Below are 21,328 nucleotides of genomic sequence, written 5' to 3' on the forward strand. Positions count from 1 at the left end.
AAAATAAATTTGATTTTATAAAAGGTATTTATTTGCTAAGACACTATTGATATAAGGGAGCAAAATAGAAACATAGGGAAAATGCTTCTTTGGCACAGGAAACATCATTTTGAGCGGAAATAACTCTTTGAGTTTTCCTACAAAACTGTATGCTTTTTGCTTGGGGGGAAAAACCACAAAGCTCGTTTGACTGAAAACCTCCCTCTTTCTTTATTGAGTATTCTACTAGTAACTATTCAGAGCTTTCTAAGTTAAAAACATATAAGAACTGCTAGTATGGATGTTTCTAATGGGGGGGTAGGGAAGGGGGGGTGGTGTTCTATCCTCCTTCACTTTCTTACAATGATCTAGAGAAAACAGACCTTTCCTCCTGCTTTGTAAATAGGGCATTGCTATAAACATTGCACTCGCTTCACTTCATAAATACCTTATGGATGATTAGGTACTTATATAGATGAATGCCTGGCAGCCAGGCCAGCAGAAGTTTGTAGAGGCTGTGGTATTGCTCAGTCATCTTTTTGTGGAGCTTTTTTAGAAGTTAAAGGATCTCATGGCCCTCAAATAGCTGATGACTTTTCAGAGATTTAAGTCAAGGCCACCATCAGTGCTCCTTTGTTTGTGGCCCTGATCTTCTTGACATCAGCATGATTTTTAATGGCTTCTGGTTTTGGGTCAAGAGAGGCCAATCAGTCTTAACTTCTCCAGTTGGAATGATTTGGTAGGCTTTTCACAAACTTCAGGCTTCCCCAGTGAGGATGAAATGTGGTTCAATCAAAAGCAGAGTTCTTGTCTATAGGTCCATGTGTGAGGGTATACCAGCTGCACTGGCACACTCTATATTGTTAATAGAATTCTATGTGTGAGGAAAAACTTTGAAGCTCTGTTAGAGAAATACAGGAAGGTAATGTTTTTTATCAAAAAGGGAATGATCTATTATTAGCAAAACATTCTTCAGGGTCTGGCATTGTTGAAGTGATTTCATTGTCATGCTAATACTTTACCTTTTAAACAATACAAAGTTTGCACAGTATATAATTTAAAAAAAAAATAGTAGTGGTCAAGGATGTTAGTAATGTTACTGCTTCTTTGGAAATAGATGTGATGAAATGCATTTAGTTCTCAAATCTAGAGCCTAAATAGAAGATTTTTTTCCATAGATTCATAATGGATCTGAATATTTTCAGTTTGATTTTTTTAATTTTGACTTTTTTTTACTGTACTTTCTTCAAAAGCTAAATATTTTATGTAGGTAGACAGGGATGGTTGTGTAAATCAGACCAGGTCCTTCTAGACCATTATCTTATGCTGTAAGGTAGAGTATAAAAAGTGGGCAATCACATGATGGTACAATTGCCTATATATATTTCTCAATTCCCTGTAATTCCTGTTCCCGATATATATCTTGGGGTTTTGAGGTGGTTATCTTTGAAACAAATTTGGAATGGTAAATATGTAAAAGCAAGTATTAATGCCCTTCAATTTTTCAAGTTTACAGTTTAGTCAGGATAGATTTATTTGAATTTGTTTTAATTGTCATTTAAATTGTTAAGTTAGGAACCTTGATTTGAATAATGGATTTTGATCTAGTTTTGTGTATTTTTGTTTGTTTTTTTGTCAATGAAAGGCTGATTCTGTTTGTGTATCAGTACGTTTTAAAGTTACCAATTAAATTTAGACTTTACACTAAAATTGACAAGACTTCTGGTAGCAAGGAAGATGTATATCTGTTTCAACACTTCCCCCCCCCCCCCCCCCCCATTTCCTCCCCTTACTGGACATCATTAACAGATTGATTTTGCTGGGCCTGACATTTGAAAATCTTAGTGTGGTTTCTTTTTAGATTTCTAGGATGTCAAATCCCTCCACAAATTTTGAATTTGTAGGGGTGAAATAAAATATCAGCTGAGTGCCTGTTGTGTCATCTGAACAGGTGGGGGCCCCACAACTGAATTGTACCTTCAGATAAGCTGTCAACTCCATTAATACAACATTGAGAAGAACAATACAAAAGTCAAGAGACTGTGCTCATGAATCCCACTGTAATTTATTTCATTTTCTTTCTATGCTAAAGATGCACTATGCTGTGAGTTGGAAGAACTTGTAATTAACACAGGGAGTTTAAATTATGGTTTAGTGTTACAGCAGCCTTCCTTTCTTCTTGGGTTTTCCACTAACTTATGCATTTCTTTACTTCCCACCTATAAATTATGGTGATGCTTCACCATCTCATGAGGAAATGAGACTAAACTAAAAATTGTAGAGCGTGTTCAGGTCCTTGGATGGAAGGAGGTATAGAAAACAGTGCTACTTCTTGCTTGAAGAAGTGGATGTACTCTCGCAGAAACTCTTTAAGGATGACTTTGGCAATGAATGTTATTTAATCAACTATATAATTTGGTGTATGGCAAGGGGCTGGACTTGTGCTTCCTCTAACTTAAATATTATTTCTTGGCATGTGGTTGTTCAAAAATTAACAACATCTTGTAGTTGCATACTTATTTATAATACTTAATTTCATTTGAATACTTTTAAAAATTGCCAATAAGCTAAACTCAGATATATTAAAAAAGATAGAGGAGAATGTTATAAACCTCTAGTCTGATTTTCTTTGCAATATGATCGTAACAATTAACCTACTGATTCTGATAATGAATGTTTGAGGTGAGAATGTAGACTTGGATTTTAGTGCTGATAGTTACCTTTCTCTGTACGGCATAACACAATACTTACTCCAGTGAGCTCGTAATCTAAAAAAGACTTGACAAGTCACACTGGACATCTTAATGGAAAAGTTCCATAGATAATTTTTACAGCGTAATCTAATGACAGCCTTGTCTTCCTGTCTTTTGTCTTACATTTGTATCCTACTGGGAATTGCCCAAGCTGAGATTGAAGTGGGGAACCTTGCACTCCAGTATTAGGAGGGGATGTATAGGAGGCAAAGGATTGAAGAAAGAGAAAAGGAAATTGTTAAGGCTTGTGTTCTCCCACTGGTAGGCAATTAGTTGTTCTGAGTAGTGAATGTGGTGGTAGTTTTCAGGAAGCGTAACTTACTCAGGACTGCTTAGAAGTTAACAATTTTTGAAAAATAAATTGTACATCTTTACATATCAAGGTTAGCTCAGAGGGCTTTTTAACAGTAACCATGCAGAAAATCTGTATGCCTTATCTGCCTGTACAGGTCTCTAATGATTAAACTGATATTTGGTTTCACCACTTGCTGGCAGGTAATGCATGATTATACAGCACTTGTGGTTTTGCTGAAAATATTAAAGACCAAATATTCGGTTGTTCTTTAGCTTATTTCTTCTCTTTGTTTTCAGAAATGGGTTGAATTTTTTCTTTAAGCTACTTGCTTGGGTTTACACGGGTTCTGCAAGTATGTTTTCAGAAGCCATACATTCTTTAGCAGACACATGTAATCAGGTGAGTATTTTTTCCATTCTGCTTAAGTTAGCACTTGTAATAATTTTTCAGGAATGAAGACATACTTATAGTAGTTGTATTACACTTGAAAGCAATAATTCAATCGACTAGTGTTCCTTAGTTTGCCTATACTGTCTAAATAGTAAGCACCAGAGAAATGAAAACAGTATTTTATTTAGGAGGTCTAGAGCACATGGCAAAATACTTTTTCTTTACAAACTTTGCTCATAGATAACATCGGCATTTTAGAGAAGCGTAGAAATTCCAAGTTTATTAGCCACAACTCTTACTGAAAATGACTCGCGGATTCTGCTGTGGTGTGTATTTACAGTGCTCTTCCTGTTCAATACCTGTGATCATTTTTGTACTGTTTTGTATGATTTACATGCTTCCTAGAATTAATAGTAATATATTCTAGGAGGAAAAAAGCTAGTACTTAATCTAATGACCATTTAAATAATTTTGAGGCCAAACAGTCCTAAAGGTATTTTTTAAATAAACAGTTTCATTTGGGAGAGTTTTTGTGTTTTACTTCATTATTAAATAATTTCTGGTTTCAATCATTCAGATTACAAAGCCTGCCCAGAGTGTGACAAGCTCTGTGTGCATGCAGTGGGAGGAAGATGTGCTCTTTTCTGTGTGTGTATAGTATACGTGTATATTTTTTAGCTTCCCAGAGACAAAAGTGAATCTCGCTTACAAAGTAACGTTATTTTTCTATGCAGTTTTTATCAAACTATAGGCAGATGAAGGCGTATTTTGTCAGAAATTCACATTACTTCAGAAATATTGCTAAGCCCAGAGCTCTTTCTGCTGTTTGCCAATCTGAGTGCAAAGCTGTTGTTACTCTGCTGTAAATTTACTTGCAAAACCTAGTGGTTTCAACTAGTGCTTTCTACAGGTTTATCTAGCTGCTCTTTTTTTTTTTTTTTTTTTTAATATTGATGCCAGTAATTTGACGGAGGGTTTATAAGCTAACAGTAAAATAACTGACCTAGTCTAGAAGCCTTAAATGCAGAAGGAATCTAGAGTCACCTGTAATTATAAATAAAATCTATTTGAGTGGTGTTTGGACTGGTATTTCTGCTAATATAATGCTATTTGTAATACATCTACATTATTTCAAACCACCTGCCCCGATTATTTCTGTTCTTCTTTTCTAAACTATTGTTTTATTATTTTATATAATTGATTGTTCTGTACTTCAGTTGCAATTTATTTTCTCTATAACTATCAAGATGAAAGTGCACCAAAAAAGATTAAACGGGTTATAATTTTAGTCAAATATACAAACATTAGGAAATAAGTCCCAGGACAGGCTTAATTTTGTTTGTCACAATGCATATGCATAATGTGATCAGCCTTATCTTTAGGAAGTGGTGTCAGAACAAAATCTCAGTAATTTAGGTTACATGCTTATTCCTCTTTGCCTTGCTCCCTGCCCTTCCCGGACAAGAATGGTGTATCAGTCATCTTAAAGTATTACTGAGTGCCTGTCCAGATAATAAAAAAATTAAAATTGGGTCTTTTAGAACTTGTGTTAATGTAAGAATGAGACAAGTCAGAATGTAGATTCTGAAGTTTTTTTAGAAATGAGTTGAAAGAGAGGAGTTGTGGTAAGCAGAACTATACTCGGCTACTTCATGGATCATAAGTGGGACTTGAAACTAAGATGATGTACAAAGTATACCTCTTTCTTATTTTGGTTAAATGTTAACTTGCAATACTTTTCCTGTCAGTTATTGTAATAGCATGACAGACTTTGTTGCTTAGTCATCCCTTGGTAGAATAATGATGAGAATTTGAGCATCTCAGTTTCTTTTTCTATTCCTAGGCTGCCTTAGCCGCCTCTTGCAGCACAACTAGCCACATACCTGGCGCATTTACTTTGATAGGTGGTGTGGCAGACTCAGAGCTGGGCACATAATATTGGTGTGCAGGGACAAAATTAATGTTGTTTTCTCCGCTATTTTCTTTAGTATGCTTGAGGCATACATTATGAGACCTTGAAATTTTCCCTTCTGCCAGTGTGCAAAGAAACTTTCTTGTTGCAGTTTTTGATACAGCGAGGCTTTGGAAACAAAAAAAGTGCTTAAAGATGAGTGGCTGAAATCCTCCTGCAGCTCAAGCAAGAGGAGTCCTTGGATAGCTTGCGACTCATAAAATGCAACAGTCTTGTGCTGCTCCAAATTTGAGGAATGTATGGAACCTTAGAGCAGACTTAATATCTTAAAAAGCATTTTAACATAATTTTGGCTACCTTTTTGCTTCAGTTGAACCTAGCATGCTTCTCTGTCCAGAAAGACTGAGTTGAGGACTCACATTTTGTTTGCTATTTTTCTGTAAATGGTTTTACACAACGTTTCAGCTGTTCCAGCTGTAAAGCGAAGACAGGAGGCAGCCTTAAAGTGTGTGATTTTCATTTGGCCAAGTGTGTCAGTTTATAGGTGAACCAAGTTTGATAGTGGTATTCTCTTCCACATAGAAGTGGTAGATCTATTCTGGTTTTTAAACGTGAAAGTTAAATGTTCCACTGGAAAAGCAGGGAGGTTTTGCTCAAATATTTGAATATGTGGTTTTGGGAAAAACACAGAAGAAACCTTGCTGCCTCAAAGCAGGTTGCTGCTGTGAAGACTAAAGTGTCTAAATTTTAATACTTGTTATTATGTTTCAGTAATTCATAGTCCTAAAACAAAGCACGTGCTTTGCAAAATTGAGGTCTAGATTTATAACTTACTGCATCAGTAGTTTAATACATGCCTAATTAAATATATCCCAAATAGACCACTTAGATAGCAAGAGGTTTTTATTTCTTTCTTCAAAATAATTTTTTTCTTTAGTTTGGAGAATACGAAGTTCACTACTGAAAGAAGCTGCAGTGTAAAATTATTGCTTTAAATGTAGTATGCCATCACCATAGTCTCTGTATAATTTCTCAAGAGGGATTTATTTAAATAGCTTTGTTCCCTGAACAACTTTGTTCCATTGAAGCAGAGCAACAACACTTGTGATTGCACATAATGTTAATTTTCAGTCGCAATTCTAAAATTATAATTAACAGTAACCATATATATATATACATACACGCTATATAATTGTCTACATATTTTATATATATGTTTTTATATATTTTTATATATATATATGTCGAATTAACAATTTTTTGGGGGCGGTAGATTTAGATGACAGATTTTGAGGATTATATTCCAGTGCTAATAAAATATCAGTAACAAAGCATATGTGCAGATCAGCAAATTGCATCTGCCTTTATCTTTCAAGTTCGGTTGATATAGAATGTTTCTAAATTTTATTTATTTATTTATATTTTTTTAACAAAGATTTTTTCCTTTTGTCCTAAATAGGCATTGCTAGCTTTGGGCATCAGTCAGTCTGCAAGGACGCCTGACCCTAGTCATCCGTAAGCTTTTTGAGTAAATAATGATTTTGGTAATTATATATAGGAGTAAGATCAGTTCTTGTTTGTGCATCACCTTGTTCTTTTTAATCTGCCGTTTCACATCATTTCTGAAATGCATTGTTTCTAATTTTACAATAGATAAAATAAGAAAAGGGATTTCTTCTGAACTGCAGGAGTTGTAGGTTCAGTGGTTTGATGCGTGTTATTTCATGATTTTTTGTGTGGTATGCTTTTTGATGTGTATTATTTTAATTGACGTTATTTCTTTAAGTTATTCTGGGCTCTTCTACCTCTTCCAATGGATAGACTTACTTTGTTTTTAAACACTGTTCATGTGAATGACAAGATTTTTAAAAAATAAAATACTGTCCTCTTCCTATTTTCAACAAAGTGCTTTTCTGCAAGGCAGCTACTTGTATCATAAGGAGATGTGTTTGACTTAAACTACTCTTTGTTTTTATCTGAGTAATAGGTATATTATTGGTAAGTTCTTACAGCTTCATGAAAGTTAGAAGCTATACTCTCCATGATATTTTCTTGGTGTTGACCTTCTTTACTCTTCACACGTTTGGGCAAGTCATTCGTACTGTAAGCAGTAGTTCAAAATACGTCTAATTTACAGAACTAGTTAAGATTTTCTTCATTAAGAGCATCAGGCAAATTTGAAAAATATTTTAATCTTAAATTTGTCTAAACATTCATTGTATCTCCTTCCCCTCTCACTTTTTTCCCTTCTTCCTCAATACAGTCTTTTGTACTATTGGTTTTTAAATGTTGCTAAAGAAATGTAAGGTACACTTCTAATATTGCTTTAGCTCTTCCCACTGCTCTTAAAAACTGCAAGTGTTGAATGTCTGCAGTTAGCTGAACTACTTAAAGATGTCACAAATTTTATTCCCTTTAAATTAGCATTATAAAATATGTAGACTGGCTGCCTATAAGGCTAGAGTTTTCATTTAGAAGTAGCATTTCAATAAAATGTAAAAGTGACATGAGTGTTGGTTGGTTTTTTTTACAGTAGTAAAATCCTCAGTCTCTGTACAAGAGCTAATACAGCTACGTAAATAGCTTGTTTAAAAACAAATTAGAAAAATATTTATGCTTCATATCCTTGCATGTACTAGATACCCTTTTCCAGGTGTTTTTTTTTTTTTTCCTTGGATTAGGTTGGATTTAGCAGCTTTGTCTTAAATAGATGTTCAGTCATATGATGGCAATTTAAGACACATAAAAATTAATGAAAAAAACCTTGTAGATATGTTTGCAGAGATACAGAATTTTATTTTCCTAAGTCACTTTCTTTGTTTTCATCTAGGTATGGTTTCACAAACATGCGCTATATTGTCTCCCTGATTAGTGGAGTGGGCATTTTCATGATGGGTGCAGGACTTTCTTGGTACCATGGGATCATAGGTTTACTCCACCCTCATCCTATAGAATCTCTTCTCTGGGTAAGCTAATCTTGTCTGATATTGTATCTAACACGGGTGACTTAATAAAAAGTAATGGCACAGCCTGAAATTCACTTCCTGAGTCAGTTTGAATCCCAACACGATTAACTCAAACCATCCTTAATGAGAATGTGTTTTAAGAAAAAAATCATGTTAAACTATAGCTGATTATAGCAAAATGAGCTGTTCTTCAAACCCTGCATCTTCCCTTCACACCTCCCAAGAGGTCCTCCTTTCCTGTTTTGCAATATATTGCATAATTCAAATGTTGTTGGTTGCCTTCTGTTTAGGGGCAGCTACATGGCACAGTGGGTAATGAGGTTCTGGAATGCTGCGTTTGGATAGTCTATGGTGAAGAGATCTGTGCAAATATGCATATAACATAATAATTGAGACTTTTTTTTCATACAGGCATACTGCATTTTAGCAGGGTCATTGGTATCTGAAGGAGGTATGCAGTTTCAAGAAATATTTCTATTTAAGTATTCGTAATCTCTAAGAGTACAATGTGAGTAATTACAGTAATAATTGGTCCTTGCTTACACAGTAAAGTTTTGAGCTCTTGCAAATACTTGTGTTGTAAACAAACAAACAAAAAAGTGGAAAATTTTTTTTTATCTGTCTATATAATAAGTAGTTGAACACATCATTTGGAAAGTACATGTAGAATGCCTTTTTGGTATTAAACTATCAGTGAATATAACTGTTCTGATTTGTATGGGAGACATGCATGTAGAAAAGAAGGTAGCTTTATGCTTTGTCATTATTCAAAGTATCAATAGTCAGAGCTTTCTTGATGATCTGTTGCTATGATATAAAGTTCTCTCTTTTCAAAATGGAAGCAAGTCTTTTCACCTCTAACCATTTTCAGCAACTACTTTGGTGTTGTTTCAGCTACCCTTCTTGTTGCTATAAATGAAATTCGCAGGAGTGCTCGAGCCAAGGGTCTGTCATTTTATCAATATGGTATGTGTCCTTATAGCAATAAGGTATGTGGTTATTTAAAACAATCTATTTACCAGTATTTGCATAATGACAGAAACAATTTTCTCTGTTTTCCCTTTCCCCTTGCTTTATTGATCTGTTTTCTATTCTAGTAACAAATACATTTTACAAATTAGGTGAAAATCCATTGATTTAAGTAACGCTACTTAGATACTTTTAGTAAACTACTTGCATTTTTCAGGATAAATGCCCTTTTAAGTTTTTCAAACATTTTGGAGAAGTTTCCATAATTGGCACAAGGCTTGTTCTGTGTATTTGTGAATGCTTTCAGTAGTGTGTGCATATGCAAAAATTCGGTTTATACCTATATACTTAGGGAAATTTTTCTTTTAAGTTGCTGGTGTTAGTATAGTTTAAATACTGTGCATAATGTAGTAAAGCTAAGCTTTCCAAAGCAATGTAATTTTTTTTGTTGTATACGCAGTTGTGCAGAGTCGTGATCCTAGTACAAACGTGGTGTTACTGGAGGATGCTGCAGCAGTTCTGAGTGTAGCTGTAGCTGCTACCTGTATGGGTCTGACTTCTTTAACAGGTAAAATTCTGTGTCACACTGAGGCAAGCAGGATGTGAATTTCCTCCTGTGCATGATATGAAGACAGAGCATTTAATTTATATTGGTTGACTTAAATACCTCTCTGCTCTTTTTCTCATACTTGTGCTGTGTAAGCTTCTGGAGGTTTATACTGTTCTCTGATCTGATTTCTAGTAGTTTGAGTTGAAAATATTTAAAATAAAAAAAAAGTTTGGTTTTTTTTCATGTGTCTGTTGGTGGGGTTAAGCTTGAAACACTACATGCAGATGGGTCTAACTTCCTTTTGAGCTATTTTGTCATACAAACTAGGGTATCTTTTACTAAAGGTATATTTATTGTAGTCAGTTATGAAAATCACTTTGTGCCATGGTGGGAGTACGTAATTTGAGCTTCCTTATCCAGTGGTGTGCAGCTCCATGTGCATGTGGGGAGGATTTAAGGAAGCAGTTCTTTCCTTCCTTTTGATACGTAGTGGTATTAGTGTTATCTTCAGATTACAACAGCTACTCCTGAACAGTGTGGCAAACCTAACTCACGCAGGTAGGATGATCTATATGGCAACTGATTCAAAGTCTGTCTTTGCTGCACAGTTAAGTTTTCTAAAGAGGGAAGATTATTTATTTGTCCCTTTTTAAGTATTGGCTTTGGCTTTTCAATTGTTTAAAAAAATAAATATGGTAATTTTGTTTCTTTGTGGCTTCTAATAAGTTAATTGCAAGTTTCATTTTTTATGTAGAAGTCAGTTTTTTATTCCATCTCTAGTTTCCTTCATAAACTTAAAAACACATTACTGTTTCTACAAATCTGAATATGAATGAATATGTGTTGTAAAACATTATATAATAAGTACTGAATTCCAGAAATGGTTAATACTTGCAAGTTTTTGAGTTACTGATAAAAGAACACAAACTTTTGTGCTACTACCTCTGTTTAGGTGTGTATAATTTTAGATTAATAAAGGTAAATCTATACACAGAAACCCAAATAGCTGACAAGAGTTTACTCATTTATTAGTCCTGCAGGAGACAGGAGTGGCTGAGGGACAGGAGGGACTTGAGTCTTTATCTTAAGATAACTTGTTTTCTTACAGCTTCATCTTGTTCCTCAGTAGAAAAGAATTGCCAGTGCATTAAAAAAAAGCCAAAAACCAAAACAAACAAAAAAATCCCACCAAGAAGCAAAACCAAAAAACTCCAAAACTATGTACTCTTTTCAGTGTGAAATCTGAATTATCTGCTATGTTTTAGAAATGCTCTGTGAAACTAATTTGACATGTCTTGTTTAGGAAACCCTTATTATGACAGTGTGGGGTCTCTAGGTGTTGGAACTTTGTTAGGAACTGTGTCAGCATTTCTAATCTACACTAACACTGAAGCCCTGCTGGGACGATCCATTCAACCTGAACAACTGCAACGACTCACCGAGTTGCTGGAAAGTGATCCTGTAGTAAGGTAAGAATCTTTACAGCTCAGTCTCTACTAACAACAACAAAAAGCAAGAAAATAACATTTGAAAAAAGTAGTTCAAGCACTTTAAATAAGAGAAATCTGGTGAGATTGATTATTTTTAGGGTGGATTCTTCTGTGCTGAGATTTTAGAATCTTAATTATTACTAACTTCTATTTCTGTGCTAAAAATTTCAACAAGTGAATACTCGTACCTCTCAGGTGTTCCACAGCTGAAATAAAACTGCAAATATGTTCTAACAGTTACTTTAATTACAGGAGTTGACAATGACTTAATGAAAAAGCCATCACAAACTTAAAACTATTTTCAAATGCATGAAATGCAAGCACTTAAATGGTACTGTAATGTTGCTTTTATAGTTTATTAGCACTTAAATATTTAAATTCTATTACTGTTAATATTCAGTGTCTGGAATTCTGTAGCAGTTGGCAGTGAAGTACTGCAGTAGTATTATGATGTAATAGATTCTGCATGTTAGATGCTTACAGAATGAACTCAATGCTAATTTTTCTTTGGAAATCTGCAATTTGTAGTGAAATAAACTTATAGCTCGTAATTCTGAAATCTTGTTTAAATGCTTTTTAAGGAGCTATTTTAGCATTAACCCTATTAATGTTGATTTAGAAGCAAAACCGTTCTTGTTTTCTTCTTAATCTTTATTCAGGAATATATTTCTGTGTAAATCAGCTGGGATATTTCAGTGCTTTTTTTTTTTTATTCGTAGTCGTTACTGACCTCTGGAGGGAAACAAACCAAGCCCATTAGTTAACACCAGAATACTTGAAAGAAACTTAAGTGTTGCATCATCTCAGTTGCAAGCAACAGGTCTGAACGAAATGCCCTTCATTCCAGAAGCTAAACAAGATTCCTATTTTGGAATAGAATTGTGTTTAGAATTTTCACGTGTCAGTAACTAAACTATGTTAAAGTATTTGTGGTGGCCCTGGATTGGTCTGAGTGGTGGAGCATGTGTCAACAGTTCTGTGTTAGAGTAGGTGAGTTCACATGGTTATTTGTACATGACTTCTGTAGTTCTTTTTTCTAAAGTGCACAGGTGGCTTTTGCTTGTCTCAGGAGAAATTTTATGATTCCAGCCTATCCCAAGCACCATGTTATATTATATTCCATTTTGTAGATGGCTATAACTTCTCAACAGAGCAGACTTAGTTCATCTCCTTCTTGCTGTAGACATTTTTTTAAAACAAGAAGTAACTTAATTTTAAAAAAGCATGAAGAATAAAAAAAGTGAAGACTTGGTAAGAAACCGCGTGTTTCTCTTAAGGTTAGAGGCTGAAACACGTTTAGGTGCTTCTCATAACACTGGTTGCAGGATGTTCTGTATGCACTTTGTCTTGAGTGATCTCTTTCTTAGATCCATTACATTATCCGCTTTGATTTCTTTTAGCGCACATTTTGTCTTTGACCAAGTTCTTCTTGTAACGAGCCTAGTATCTTGAGCTTGGTTAACTTACATCTTCTAATAAGGTATGTGGTCTTGATCTCAGAATTCTCTGAGATGTAAACGTATATTACCCTTGCTTGTAACTAGGCATAATTTGGGGAAAAAGCTACTCTAATTTTTTTTTCTTATTCTAACCTTTGGTTAGTTAGGTTTTTTGGTTGGTTTGTTTTTAACTTTTTCCTGTGAAATGAGGAAGTCTTTTAGCATCAAGTATTTCTTCAAAGGCTACTTGTACATTTTCATCAACATAGCTTTGGGCTTGTAAGAGTTTCAGCATTTTCTTGAACATTGAAACTCTCCCATTTTCTTAAATGGAGTTGTGTAGTAGTAGTATGTCCTGCTCTTACATGTTTCCTGCTGACACCAAATGTAAAAGAAAAAGCTCCTGAGCACTGGTCTGCTTCTAAAGCTGTGACTAATATTTGCTCTTTTTATTTCAACTTTCAGGGTTTTCAGTTATCAAACTGTATCCGAGTTCTCAATGCAATCCTTTTTGCAGTTGCTGCTTCCCAGAACAGTTCTCCCTTGTTCTTTCAGGGAGGGTTTGCAATCTTTATTTTCAGATGTGTTCTGCCAAATATGAAGGGGATATACTAGGGAATCATTTAGTATTCATCAGAAGGTATTTTAGATCCAAATTTACCAAAGGATCCGGAGGCTCTGATTTCCGCTCCCCCCTGCCCCAGTCAGCACCACCACCACCACTTAACTTGCTATTCCAGCAGTAGCTTGTCTGAACATCATATTCTGCTGCTAATTATAAAGTACTTAATTTATCAGACAATACTAACTGCTGTACTACTAAAATAAATAATCTCTGTGGTGTTGATCTTTTTCTCAGCTAAATCTTGATTTTTTTTCTTAATTTTTTTTAAGGGTTGTTTGACAAGACCTACATTCCCTAAAACCTTAATGACTAGTATTAATGCTCTTAATATATAATTTTTTTCCCCACCTTTTTCACTATTTTTCCTTGGGTTGTCAGGTGAAGTTGTCTTTAGTTAAATGGATTGCCTCATTTGCTGTTCTTAAATTTTGGCAGTATTGTTAATCTACTCTTTTTTTTTTTAATTCTCATCAGTATTGCAGGATGAAAAATTAATTGGCCTTCAGAGTTATTCTTAGTTCTTTTTACTCTTGAATGCAACTTATGGAGCCTGCTGAATTAGAACCATTTTTTTCCTTTTAAATATCCAGTATGCCTCTCTGCTACTAATAGTGAAATGCTTTGTTGTACTAATATATTGTTTTGCTTTTTTAGATCAAGACGACAATGATTATTGCATGTTTCTGCCTATTCTGTATCATCAGTAACAATTTTACCATTTCCATCTAGTAGCAGGCTTGTTTCCAGGTTATCCTTTGGTTTGCTATACTTTAAAAATGTTGGTTTGTATCACATACAATGCCTTTTTTTATGCTTCTCTTATCAGTTTGCTGGACTTTATAATTTCTTTTTTAGGCTCATGGCTATTTACTTACCCTTTCTTTTCATTTTGCTTGGTAATTTCTAGTTGTAGCCCTTATTTCATTTGTGATCCAGAATGGGCTTTCAGTCAGAGTTGTTCTCAGCTGGAAAATGATTTGATTTTATTTTTTGCTATACAAACATTCCATTCTTAACTCTCATTCACACCTTTGGTGCCTAAATCTTTCTTGTGTTCAGCTTAACTGAAGTGTAGGAGATTAGGCTTTCAGAACTGTGAAATAAAATATATGATGTGGTACAGACTGTCCTGATTCTGTTCTTTTGGAATGTAATCACAGATCCCTAGGCATAAACTATTCTTAGTGACAGTTTCATCTTTAATTTTTACTTCATTGTAACAGCTATTGGGTAATTGTGCTACTGTTGTGCTGGAAAATCTGTCATTCTGGTTTGGAGGGAACAACAACAAAAAAGTACTACAACTGATGGCTCAAAAACAATAACTTGACATCCTCTGACAAATTTTTCTTTAGTGTGAAACTTGCTCTTTTCCCTAGTTTGAATTGATGGTGTCTACTAACCATCCAGGAGCTTCTTCCATAAGCAAGCTTTGTAGCTTAAGTTGTAGTGTACACATTTGTATTTTTGAATTATTCGTGATTTTTCTCCTCCTGACTCGCTGTCTTATCTTTCCTGCACAGATTATAAGCAGTAAGGTAGACTTTTTTCCTTCGCATTTACAGAATATGCATCATTCCACTGAATTTTGTCAGGTTACTGCTTAATGAGAATCTCAAATATCTCTTGTTATCTTATTGCTTAGCTCTGGTAGGCACTTGATATATCTTCAAATTTTTTGAATCACATGGATTCAAATTCTCTTCAATAACCCTCATTGAACCACGTCCGTTATCTTAAATACCCTCTTGTGTGAGGAGGTAGTTTGATGCCAGTTAGGTTACTCCAGTTAATACTGTTTTGGTTTGGCAGCTTCCCACAGAATAGCTGTGTAAATTTGATTGGAGCCAAAAGTTCTTTATTGCTACCAGTAAGCTGATAGTTCTTCTAATCTGCTTAAATATTTACTAAGATGTATTTTTTGGTGTCTCTATATTTAGTTCATGTTCTATTTCTTTTTTAATGTGCTTACCCCTCCTCCACCCTGAGTATTACAAGAAATATTCCATAAACATTTCCTGTGACTGTTCATCTTAAATTTCTGCCTCCTATTCTTTGTAGGCTGTTCACTCTAGCAGGCTACTTCCGAAATATATGCCATCTGCTTTCTTCCTGCACCACCTGTGAAGTTAGTTCTGATTTATAAACATTCAGATGAGAAGAAACATTTCTAGTTGGGAAGAGTAAATTTGCTTAAGACAAAGGGTATGCTAAATTTAAAGATGCTGTGAAATTGCACAACTTAGTAAAATGAACGGGGAAAGAAAGTTTAGTACTTTCAATCAAGTGAGCTTTATTGCTGAATCTAAATTTTGTGTTAGAATTTTAAAAATTGTCAAGATTGCATTTTTCTGTTAATAACACCAAAGTCTTTGGAATATTTTATAGTTGATCTCAGATACTTGTTTTGCTTTGGAAATGTCAGAAGAAAGAATTTAAAAAAATTTAAACTTTTTGTGATTTATGTCCCATATTTTAATCTCCACTTTTTTTCTGGCCTTGATGGAAAAATGTGGAAACTTACTCTGCAGTGGCAATTTTAAATTCTACTTGGCTTTACAAATAAACTAAGCTTGTGTTAATCTAATTAGAAAAAAAAGCTAGATTATTTTATTTTATGATTTTATTTTATATTTATTCCACTGTTGAAATGCACCACAATATGTCTGGGTCCTGAGTTTGCTTCATATCTTATTATCCCTGAAAAATAGAGGGCTTTTTGTTTATTACCTAAATTCACACATCATGGAGTTTATCTAACAAACTGGAACAAAACTGTGCTATAGAAAAATAGAAGTTTTTGAAGGACCAAAATATAAACATATGGCAACATTCATATTCTAGTATCTATTAGGAACCTTTAAATAAATATACATTTTCAGCATTTACAAACAGCTGTATTGTGATTAGTCATGATCAATAATTCAGTACAATCAAAAATGAGTTCCAAACACAATATCCATAAATTTTTCTTATATCAAATCTAAATTTGAATAGAAAATTCTCCAAAAGATCATGCCTTTACAAATTGTAGTTATCTAGGAAAGGACACTTCTATAATTGCAATGTGTGCTTTCAGTAATTGACAACAGATTATTGTTCCTTACCTCAGAATTGAGGGTACTTAAAGATTGTTAAATAGTGTCATGTAGATGTACATGCCCAAAAACTTTTGTGCAGTAGCAAATAAGTTGAACTTAAAAGTTTAACTCGGAATAGGGAAATTCTCACTTTCTATTGTGGGATGGGGTTTTGTGTTTTTTTTTTTTTAATACTATTACTCTAGTTCTAAATCTGTGGTGCTTCTTGTAATCTGTCTTCTATTACAGTGAGCCATTTATAGATGTGTTGGTGTAGCTGATACCTGTGGAAGTGGCATAACCGGTTAAATATAAATCAGTGTTTAATGGAAGAGTGTGGTGGCAAAATGAGGATATGTTAGCCAAAGGCAGGGCCTTTTAAAATTACAGGATTGTTTTACTGTGGCAATATTGTTAACATCAGAAGTCAAACTAGCTAGTTGTTTGTTTTATGTTGTTCTACATTTTCTTTAAAAATTATGTGTTTCAGAGCAATTCATGATGTTAAAGCCACAGACATGGGAATGAGCAAAGTGAGATTCAAGGCAGAAGTAGACTTTGATGGACGGGTTGTTACTCGTTCTTACCTGGAAAAACAAGACATTGAACAGCTGCTCCAAGTATGTTTAAAAAAAATTATTTTGTAACTTCCTGTATTTCGTACTTACTTTCCAATTTCAAGTATGTCTAAAACCAAGATCTTCAAGTAGATGAGATATATTGCACTTCATTTTGAAGGACTGCAGATGTTTTACTTTTTGTTAGTGTGTTAAATATCTGTATACGGAATCATATTATGTGCTGCTGAAACAGAGCCACTTCTGGGCTGAGTAGGGCCTGGGTAGGAAGGCAGATTTTTTTTAGTGCAATTTTTTGTTAGAAAATACAGATTTGTCCAGAATAATTTTGATGAGAACATAATTCTTCCAATAAATTTTTATTGAATTACAAGATCTCCAGTTAAAACGGGAAGCTTGTCACCTGAGAATAAGCATCTGTTCTGGCAGAGCCATTTGCCTTGGGTGCTGAAGATGCAGTGTTACGGTTAGAGATCCTGCCATTCAGACTAGGCTTGAATATGAATTGCTTGCATCACATGACTTAGCATTTTGACAGTGTTTAACAATTAACCACTCTTAAGTAAGTGTCTGTCTCCGATTTTAGTGTCGTTCAGAGTAGCTTTTCTTAATCCCTCTCTTCAATATAGAAAAGCAAAACTGCTTTCAGCTGGATTCTACATGGCAAAGCTATGAAGTATGAAGTAAAGAATAATTTATCTAAATTACAAGGAGAGTTCTAAGTGGGCAAAATGTTTTGCTTGCTTACCTGTTTTCACCAGTAACTTGCTTATATACATTTGCTTGTGTACCTGCAAGATTTCTTTCTTTGCTACCCTTTCAAAATGAAAAGTAGATGTCAGGTGTTTGCATTTTATGTCTGTCTGTTAAACACAACTTAGAAGTTATCTGAGTTTACATTTAAATTACTGCAATTTTTTAAACCATTAGTCAGTGTCCCAGTTTTTGAAAAGTACTGCCCTTTAATGTCAAAATAAGAATGTATGTATATTATATATATGTAATGCAATAAGTGATTTGTTCATGTATTGGATTTCAGTTTAATACATTTTTGAGAGGAAGAGTGCTGTCAGCTTTGTACAACTGAGGCACTGCAGGTTTGCTTGGTTTTATGTTGCCAAGTCTCAGTTGCTTTACTGTTGCAGCTGTTCAGTATGCTACTTTTCTTTTCAAAGGCTTTGTTAGCTTTTGTTCTTTAACCACTGTTCCCTTTGGCGATTGCATACAGCCTCCGCTGGTTCTTCCAACTAGTATTGTTGGAAAGTTCTTCCTGATTGTTTCTAGGATGGCAACTGTTACTTACACAGGTCATTGTAGTTTCATGTAAAAACCTCATGTCAGCTATAAAACCATTATTGAAGGATAGCCGCTTTCAGCAGGACTCAGCCACCCGAAGTCAAGGGCAGACACAGTGCTTGCCTTTTGATCTATAGTTTTTCAGATAACTGGCTCATTCAACTAGCATTGCTATCAACATTACTCTTTCTAAAGTTGTGAAATATTTGTTGAAATGCTGTCATTCAGATTAATCTCGTTTCTTTTTCTTGTTAGACTTGCCGCGATCGTAGTCGTAGGTTATTGTGGTTGGAATATCTTTTAAGCTCACTCAATTACATTATTCCTCTTCAGTTTCAGAGTAATGGACGGGGGGAAAGAAATTGATGTTGTGTTGTAGTTGTATACACAAGAAGAATTAGCTATTTAATAATTACTCTGTCTGTTAGCAATAACCTGCTTGTCCTAAACACACTGCAGCTGTATCGCCTAAACTATGGCTGAGATACTACAGGGCAAATGGCTTCTGGCCAACTTGGTGTGAGCCCTCTAAGGAAAGCTCATGACAATGCTGTAATACCTGCTTTGGTGCTTCTGATGTCTGTGGTTTTTTGGGGGGAGGAGCATAGCATCCTGTCTTCCTTAACCTCATTCCTTCAGTCTCGTATGCTATGGGTCTCCTAGTCTGAGTTCCTATCAACTATCTTTGACTTTTTTGATATTATGGAGGAGCTGTATTTACAGCAGCATTCATAGTAATCCTTGTGGATTTTCAGATGAGTTGGTAATGTGATGCCCAGAGTAAGCAGTGTAATGGAATAGCAAGAATGTATGAAAATGAGGAAAGAATACACAAGGGTACCCTGCTCTGCCTTGCTGTGAGCAAGGGATACCCCAGAAACTTCTAGAAAATGAATGAAATTCTCTGAACTTATTTGGAACATAAAGGAGGAAATCCATTAAAGATAGAAGAAGGTTTTATATCAAGTGCAGGTGTAATAGTAAGCCAGCTGTTTTCATTGAACAGATGCTACTCTTCTGTGTCTTTGAGATGTAAGAACAGATGACGTTTTGAAAGGAAATGGCAAAAGCTGAAAAGTGTTTGTTTTTTTGTTTTTTTTTGTTTTCCCCACTTGAAATATGTCAGGACCCTCTGTAGTGTTATTCCTTTCTTTTCTTTCCCTCATCTCAACCTCTTAAGTTTGATTTCTTCCTAGGAAATTCAACAAGTGAAAACCCTTGAAGAATTAGAAGCCTTCATGCTTAAGCATGGTGAGAATATCATTGACACACTGGGAGCTGAAGTAGACAGACTTGAGAAGGACCTAAAGGTAAAATTTAGCTGCTTATTAGGGAGTGCGTATTCTGTGATATATTTTAAACAATATGACTACATCTACTTTTTGGGATTTTGTTTGTAAATATGGGAGAGGGGAAGAGGTGGATAATCCTAATGCAAATTTTCTTGCTATAGTATCATTAACTAAGTTCTGACCAGCAGCAAACCCTTACTTTGCCATTTATCTGTTTGTTATGTATTTTGTTCAGTTTTATACCACTGTAGAACAATATTTTCATGAGATGAGACCTGATTGTGTCTTGTTACTGTATTCTCAGAATGTCGGGTTATTTACAGGCTGTTGAATTCTGTTTTGGTTATAAAGAAGCAAATTTCAATTTTATTTTTTTATTTTTTTTTTAAATCTGGTACTTAGCATTGTATCAAATATATCAGTGTGTGATGAGGGCTTTACTCAACATTTTTTGCTCTCGAAGGAGTACAGTGTTTACTTCTTTTATAAGCCTGTCAACTTTCTTATCATTACTTTTTTTTCATTCTGTGATTTAAATGTCCTTTGGTTGATGCAACAAAGGATTGTTTCCGTTTTTAATTTTATAATTATATTGTGGCCATTAATCTTACCTTTTCTGGCATGAATACAGAACTGTAAGTATACTGACTGCCAGATGAATACAGTCCTGTCATCACTGCCTTTTCCGGTCATCAGGAGACGCTGCTCAAGAGCATGTCTGTCCTTGCTGTCCTGGTTTCGTCTGGGACAGAGTTAACTCTCTTCTTAGTAGCTGGTACAGTGCTGTGTTTTGGATTTAGTGTGAGAATAATGTTGATAACACTCTGATGTTTTAGTTGTTGCTAAGTAGTGCTTATCTTAAGCCAAGGACTTTTCAGTTTCCCATGCTCTGCCAGCAAGCAGGTGTGCAAGAAGCTGGGAGGGAGCATGGCCGGGGCAGCTGACCTGAACTAGCCACAGGGGTATTCCATACCATGGAACGTCATGCCCAGTGGTTAGCTCAGTTGGTTAGAGCGTGGTGCTAATAACGCAAAAAGGTTGTGGGTTCGATCCCCAAATTTCCGGTATATAAACAGGGGGGAGTTGGCCGGGAGGCACGGATCGCGGCTCTGGCATCGGTCAGCGGGTGGTGAGCAGTTGCATTGTGCATCACTGGGTTTCTTTTCCTCCCCTCCCCCCACCCCCCCTTTTTTTTTTGTTATATTCCTTTTCATTACTATTCTTATTAGTAGTATTAGTATTATTATATTTTATTATTGTTAATTTTATATTTTACTTTAGTTATTAAACTGTTCTTATCTCAACCCACGAGTTCTGCCTTCTTTCCTGATTCTCCTCCCCATCCCACTGGGAGCAGGGGGAGGGGGACAGGGAGCGAGGGAGTGTCTGTGTGGTGCTTGGCTTCTGACTGGGGTTAAACCATGACACTTGCTTATTATATTTGATAAATATTCTAGTTTTAGTTTCTGTCCCTAGAGTGGTGCTGTTTAAAAATCAACATATTATTTTTGAGTTTAATTGCACCAGCAGATCCAGTTCTTCATGGTTTTTGAGGAGTAGGATCATGACTACTATAAACGTGAATACTGTTTTTTGGTATAGGCAGGGATTTCAGTGATTGTGTTGCTGTTGAATACGCTTTACTAAATATGCTAGTCAGATTCACATGCTGGATGACTTTGAAGTCGGTGACTTTCAGTAAACCTCTCGTGGA

The 21,328-nt window shown here is 35.0% G+C and overlaps 1 protein-coding gene across 4 annotated transcripts in view; it reads left to right on the plus strand.

The window, feature by feature from the left end:
* The window catches only part of SLC30A9 (solute carrier family 30 member 9), a 40,722-nt gene that overhangs the window by 15,473 nt on the left and 3,921 nt on the right, over positions 1-21,328 (plus strand). For 2 of the 4 annotated variants that reach the window (XM_050896747.1, XM_050896748.1), the window contains exons 9-17: positions 3,324-3,426; positions 6,789-6,844; positions 8,160-8,295; positions 8,707-8,746; positions 9,190-9,261; positions 9,725-9,832; positions 11,118-11,283; positions 16,939-17,068; positions 19,519-19,632. In XM_050896747.1, the coding sequence (XP_050752704.1) occupies positions 3,324-3,426; positions 6,789-6,844; positions 8,160-8,295; positions 8,707-8,746; positions 9,190-9,261; positions 9,725-9,832; positions 11,118-11,283; positions 16,939-17,068; positions 19,519-19,632 (925 nt within the window). Of the gene's footprint in view, positions 1-3,323; positions 3,427-6,788; positions 6,845-8,159; positions 8,296-8,706; positions 8,747-9,189; positions 9,262-9,724; positions 9,833-11,117; positions 11,284-12,023; positions 12,125-16,938; positions 17,069-19,518; positions 19,633-21,328 lie in introns of those variants that run through there. The other 2 variants (XR_007766478.1, XM_050896749.1) reach the window with 2 other exon arrangements.

The sequence above is a fragment of the Gymnogyps californianus genome, chromosome 4 (genome assembly GCF_018139145.2).
Source record: "Gymnogyps californianus isolate 813 chromosome 4, ASM1813914v2, whole genome shotgun sequence".
NCBI lineage: Eukaryota > Metazoa > Chordata > Aves > Accipitriformes > Cathartidae > Gymnogyps > Gymnogyps californianus.